At 37.3% G+C, this 6,735-nt stretch overlaps 1 protein-coding gene across 1 annotated transcript; it reads left to right on the forward strand.

The window, feature by feature from the left end:
- Window positions 1–884: 884 nt before the first annotated feature.
- On the forward strand, window positions 885–5,382 carry purg (purine-rich element binding protein G). Its single transcript, XM_005751315.1, has one exon. The coding sequence runs from the start codon at window positions 1,173–1,175 to the stop codon at window positions 2,199–2,201; it is 1,029 nt and encodes a 342-aa protein (XP_005751372.1). The 5' UTR covers window positions 885–1,172; the 3' UTR covers window positions 2,202–5,382.
- The last annotated feature ends 1,353 nt before the right edge of the window (window positions 5,383–6,735 follow it).

A 6,735-nucleotide genomic window follows, 5' to 3' on the forward strand; every position in this document is an offset into this window, starting at 1 on the left:
TTAATGATGATTTCACATAACTAAGTTGTGTTATATTGTTATCAAATGGGGATCCCCTACCTGCTGTTATAATAATTATTATAAAATTATATTTTCATGTTTATTTTCTATTTGATTAAAATGCATTTGTATGTGATTGTCAGAACAAAGAAGAAGCGGGGAGGATGGAGAGAGGACAGAGAGATTAGAGCTGTCCTGGATAGCCTGGAGAATTCTTTAGGTACCTTCCCAGCTGTGACAAATGGCCAGCTGGGATAACAACTTTTACTCAGGGCATTCTTGATATGATGTTCTTCTGCTCCCTGGTCGCTGTGTTTTAAGATGATAAAAGACTGTTGTTTCATCTGCCATCATGATGACATCTCTCATCCTCCACGAAATCTGAGGACCAAAGCTATCATTGTTATGATCAATGGTAATGCCAATTTGTATATTAATGATCATGGAACTGACCTCATTGTCCATTGTTGATCATTGATCATTGTTAGTCTTAGTGATGCAGCTGTACTGTGACGTCAAGATGATTAATCAATTTCAAAATATGTAAAGCAATAGTAGTCTACAGGCAGCAGTTTGACTGTTTCACAAAGACGATGATTTAATTTTTGGTATTTTATTTCAATCCTCTGTTCTGATTTACGAATGCCATAATTTGAGATATTAGGGGTTTTTGTGTCATAATAATCATCTTACAAGTTTTACCCAAATTCTCCTAAAGTCTGTCTAAAAAATGTGAGTGTATCAGAATTGCACCCTTCGGTTAGAATAAAAGTCGTGTCTCTTTAACTGAGGTATTCTCAGGACGGGGAGGGGGGTGGATAGGTTCATCGGGTTCATGTAGTATTGGACGCCTCCTCCCATTTCAGGTTGGTTGTTTCCCTAGCTCCCTTAGTAAAAGGGGAGGTATAAGGCAAATACTTGACAGAAAATGGAATGTAGGTCTGCACTGGAAATAGCTAAATAGGAGAACTTGACCTTTTATCGGGACACAGAAAGTCGACCAGCTGATGATTCCAAACTAGCTGCCATTTTCAGGTCATTCGAGGCATCTCGCTAAATTGTTTGTTGCTCCAGATATTTGTATGAGTAAGCCTGCTTTATTCGCCTGTTAATTTCCCTTTGTAATGGACAAAACGCGTTGTCCTGTGCTGTCTAGTGGTGGAATATAAATCATGATGGCTGATGGATGTTGCAAAGGAATGGAAAGAGGCAGGGGTAAGATTGCATCAGACTCTTTACCAAGACATGCATTTCCTCAGCAATATGTTCAGACCTGGTCACAGCAGCAAGGAAATGACATCCAAGAATTAGCTTCCAAACGCGTCGACATCCAGAAGAAACGCTTTTATCTGGATGTCAAGCAGAGTGTACGCGGCCGTTTCCTTAAAATAGCCGAGGTGTGGATAGGAAGGGGCCGTCATGATAACATCAGAAAGAGCAAGCTGACACTGTCTATGTCGATGGCTCCCGCTCTACGCTACTGTCTGGGAGACTTTATAGATTATTACGCCCGCATTGGACTGCGGGGGGGGCTGGCGCCTCCGCAGGTCGAGGACCACAGTAACAATGGCCAGGGCCGCGGGAACGACTCCCGTAAGAGAGCGCAGGAGCATCACGCGAACCTGTCCCCCACCGGTTCTGTTGTGTCCGATGACCATGCACATCGTGTTCTCAAGAGCGAATTTATTGAGCGAGACAACAGAAAGTACTTTCTGGACCTGAAGGAGAACCAGAGAGGCAGATTCCTCCGCATACGGCAGACTGTCAGCAAAGGACACGGCACAATGGGCTACTACGGCCAGGGCATCGAGCAGACCATAGTGTTACCCGCACAGGGACTGATTGAGTTCAGAGACGCTCTGTCACAGCTGATTGAAGACTACGGGGACGAAGAGAGCGAAGACCGCAGCCGAGCAGGCTCCAGGAATCGCAACGACAACCCCGAGCTTCCAGAGGCTGCGTCTTTTCGAGTGGACAACAAAAGGTTTTACTTTGATGTGGGTTCAAACCGGTATGGTATCTTTTTAAAAATCAGCGAAGTGCGACAGCCGTATAGAAACACCATCACAGTTCCCCTAAAAGCCTGGGCTAGATTCGGAGAGAATTTCATCAGGTACGAGGAGGAGATGCGACGAATCTTTTCTTGTCACAAAGATAAAAGGACAGATGGCCAGCAAGACAGTGAGGAACAGGAGGACTGACCTTCATGGTGCTTTTAGCATGTAGCCTAATTTAGGGTTTCAGTTTTGTCCAGATGGGACAATAATATGATGTACTGTATGTGTCCCTACCATACTACTCAGATACGATGTACTTCATTAACTTTTCAGTTTATTTGCCAAGGGCTGATAAACTCAAAATTTTTAACATGCCAAGAAGTCAGTCATCATTTTCTCATTATTGTGTTGTAGCCACTTAGTCAGGGCCATCCCAGGGTCCTGAGCCAGCTGCATCCCTGCGCTCCCCCATACCATACTCATGCCTCCCTGTTAAATTCAAGAGTGCAGTGTTCATTTGCTTAAACTTTAATTCTAAGTTACATAGAAAGTTGAAGCTAATAATATCTGTTAATATTTTACCCCCAAAGCAATATGGTTAACAATTTTATGGCACACTAATGTGCAGAAATTTTGTCAGTTTTTAGAGTTAATTTGTTAAGTATAGTGTGTTTTGTGATAGGTACAATTTAAGAAATGATATAGAAAGAAAAAAATCGGACCTTTTTATTAATGAAGAAAATACCTCATATATTGGAACTTACTGTAAGTGCAATACACACAAGCAGCATTATAGAACACTTGCAACCCAACTGGACAAGTGGAGAAGAAATTAAATTACAGGAATCAGAATTGGAAATGGGAAACGAGTGTTGTACAGATTAATGCTGCCAGTTAAGACTTGATGGGAGGGGAGGAAAAATAAGACACATATTGTGACGTTAATCACATACTGTTGGTGTGTGCTGCCTTTTCACTGGTCCAGCCGGAAGGTTTTCATTCATGTTAACAGTTCCAGTTTATGTTGCCTCATATGAGACACAAAACATTGCTTTAAATGTCCATGATAATGCTGGCAAAAATGAATTTAGTGACAGCTTTTCCTGCAGTGCAGTACTTTAGGCCAATCAATCTGTGCAAATGACCAGACTAGAGCATCCTGAAATGTATAAAATGTGCTGCTTACCTCGGCAGCATAACGATGGGGGGAGACATGTGCTGTAGAAGCCTGCTTTAAATTACAAGGACACAAAGCACTACATGATGTTCTGGTTTTTGATAAGAGTGCAGTTGTACTGTGTGTTGCATTCACAAAAATGGGGGAGGTAAAATGAATTAAAAAAAACTTTATAGGTACTGCAATCCAAGTCCAGTAATTCTATCCAACACAAGCACTTAAACCTTATTTAGACTTCTGCGTGAAATCTGTGTTGCAACACTTGAAAAAGAATGGGCTTGTAGAATTTGCTGAAAGACTAGATCACTTGATGACTTGATATAATTACCTTAAAAATGGTTAATAAAACTAGAAAACAACTATATATGTAGCGGTCCATTCAGGAACCCTAAAATACAGCTCAACAGAAGAATAAAAAACTGACTGCTATCTGGAAAGACACACAGATCTAATGTCACATTTCTAGAGAGTAACTGTGTTACTGGAGTTACATTATTTATTTTATGTGATACTAATATCCTAATACTTAAATTTACATAACATATTGACAGAAGGAAAGGTATTTTACATGTGTTCTGCTGAACACACAACATTGTAATATGCTATCTTTAGTGGCTGCACCCTCTGTCGTTCAGTGTCTTTACTACATTTGACAGAGCCTAAACGTAGACCTGAAAAAAGATGCACCATGTTGCATGACTGCTTGGAGTGTGGCTGCTCTTCCTATTATTCACATGAATTTGAAACATATAGCGGATGGTACACTGATGGTAGAAAAGTTCTAAAATAATAGAGAGAAGAGGTCTATGCACTTTGACCTAGACAAACAAGCCTCCGTTTTTTGTTTTGTTTTTTGTTTTTAATCTTTTGGCTTTCACTCATTACAGCCAAGTTATACAAGTTCTAAACATTTTGCCAAAGAGAATGCTTCTTTTCATAATTTATTTTTGGCATGAGGAGGAATAATTAAACATCAAAGTTTATACTTTAAGTACCTTCCTGCCTATTCTGTAATATTGTGTGGTGCTATGAAAATGGTTTCACACATTGTCTTTTGAGGATGTTGATACCCAGTTTTCACTATTACAGCTCAGGTCCGTTTTTTTTTGTTTTTTTTTAATATATATGACGTAAATAGATCAAAGTCAAGGTATAAACTGGGCTTGTTACCTTGATGTCAGCAAATAGCCCAGTGCTTACTGGTGAATTGGGGGTGTTGGGATCGAAAGGGCTCAACATCAAGCTCAAATGGGTCTATAGAAAATCTTAAATCAATATGCTTGTGCCTGCAGAACCTTGTATTTTACCTTTCCTTGCTGTCTATTGATGAACAAGTGATTACATTTTTTGAAAGTGTAAATGTAAGTGTAAGTTCATTTTTAACTTTAAGTCCTTAAAATCCATCCAAGTGCTGCTATTCATGAGCTTGGATGGCATTTTGCTGTATATTTGCCTATGTTTGCATTCTGTGACCAGCATGAAAGTAGAGCTGGTCACATTGACAAAGAACCCAAGCCAGACTTGAGCATCATACCAGGATAAGGCAAAAACCTAGATCAACCTTAATGTCCTTAAAAAGGACAAAAACCTAAAAATTGAAGTACCTAAACTCTAAATGTGCAAATGGTAAAGCTAGTTTTATCTTCAGTAGATTTTAAAGCATAAACCCAATCAATTAAATAGATTCATGTTAATGCTTAATCTTAACATGATTAACTTAATTCCAGTAGCTTCTTTATACTTCCCACTACCACTGAAACACAGTGCAGTACTTTACTGTGAGTGACAACATCATTTCTGTTATAAAAAAGAAAGAAATAGTAATATAAGCAGAAAGGGATTCGTCTGCTACAACACGATATTCCTTTCTAATATGGAAATTTACAAGGAAAGTACCTCTGGAGCTGAGGTACACCCTTTGAGATTAGATAATATTTTTTAAAGTACAGGTCCTAATAAGCTAAAGTACGTTGACTGTTTGAACTTTATTTTGAATTAGGTGGGCAGCTTTTTAAATTCTCATGCAGGAAGTCATATTTCCCACGAGATGCTGATGCTTATATGAAGAGGTGTCAGAGCTAATTGTCAAGTTTATATCTGAACAGAAACAAGTCAAAGTTAATATTTGATACCTCATGTCTGTTTTGGGGTCTTTGTCTCAGTTTCACAGATTTGAGATTTAGTGAAATGAAGAAGGGGAAAAAAGGAAAAATAATTTAAAAAAGAGTTTCAATAGTTTTTTTTTTCTTTTTTCTAGTTTTAGTAGGCAATTCTTGGAATGCTTTTGTGCTTGAAAAGCACAGGATTGGTTTGGTGTGTCTGTTGTATGATCTAGTGAAGAGTTGTTTTATTTTCATATAAATGGCAAAGTATATATGGTACAAAGCACAGTTTATTTTAAAAAATTAAATGAAATGTAATAATTTAATTAACTCATTAGTGAAATGTGATTCAACATTGATTGTCACAGAATTAGGAAAATTGTCTCATCTACCCTAGATATTGGTTATGTCAATAACTGGCTGAGGCCAAGATATGGACATAAAAACAAAGTATTATGTTTGAGGTGGAATATGACATTGTTTAAAATTATGATGGATATTCGTTTTGAAAATTCCAAAATCAACAGCACTTTAAATAAAAGCTGCACTTTTGTTCTGCTGCTTTGTAATTAGTTGACATAGAGGAACCATCTCTAGATATGCCTTTGGTGTAAAGTGACAATCATAGTTCTCTGCTTGTAGAATCTGCTGATGTGTGCTTCAAAACTCCTTTCATTGTCTGTGTTGGTTTTTGACAGCTTCTTATTGAGGCTCTCAATAGTTTAACATCTATATGTGTATATTCATGCAAATGCTATATTAAATTTTCATTATCATATGTACCAAGACTCTAGAATCTCACAGAATAATGTGAAATCAAATGTTCATGTCAGGAATATTCTGTTATGTTGACATGAACAATGTGAAGAAGTACTTGAACATGAAACTACTGGTGAAAAAATGTCAAATATGGCATTTTTGAATAATAATTGACACATAACAAAATATTTTGGCTGTCATTAGTCAGACAATGCTTAATTCTTTGAGTAGTCAAATGTCATTGTGTGTTTGTTCACTTTAGCCTATTTTAACCCACATCTGCTAAAATAGCAAAGGTATGAATTGGTGTTAAACATTAGATGGATCTACAAAGAGAGAGGTTTTTAGTTCTGCTGTATAGTTTTCCATTTTCTTTTCCATTTTTCCTACAGTTAGTTCCAGAGAGCAAAGTTCTGTTCAGAAAACATAATAATACTACTAATAATAATAATAATAAATAAAATAAATGTATTATAAATACTAATAATACGAAATTGGAAAACAAAATGGTTATTAAGTTTAACTAAACATAGCTTTTTAATTTGTAACAGTGCATCCAACCTTTGAGACATACAAAAAAAGAAAGCACAGAAGGCCTGCACAAACTTTAAAAAACTTCCTGAGATCAATTTGCCAGTTTGCTGACAAAGACCATGGTAATACATGAAATTCACAACCTTAAATTTGCATGAATTTGATT

The sequence above is a fragment of the Pundamilia nyererei genome, unplaced genomic scaffold (genome assembly GCF_000239375.1).
Source record: "Pundamilia nyererei isolate P.nyererei 1_Seehausen unplaced genomic scaffold, PunNye1.0 scaffold00306, whole genome shotgun sequence".
NCBI classification, from domain to species: Eukaryota; Metazoa; Chordata; class Actinopteri; order Cichliformes; family Cichlidae; genus Pundamilia; species Pundamilia nyererei.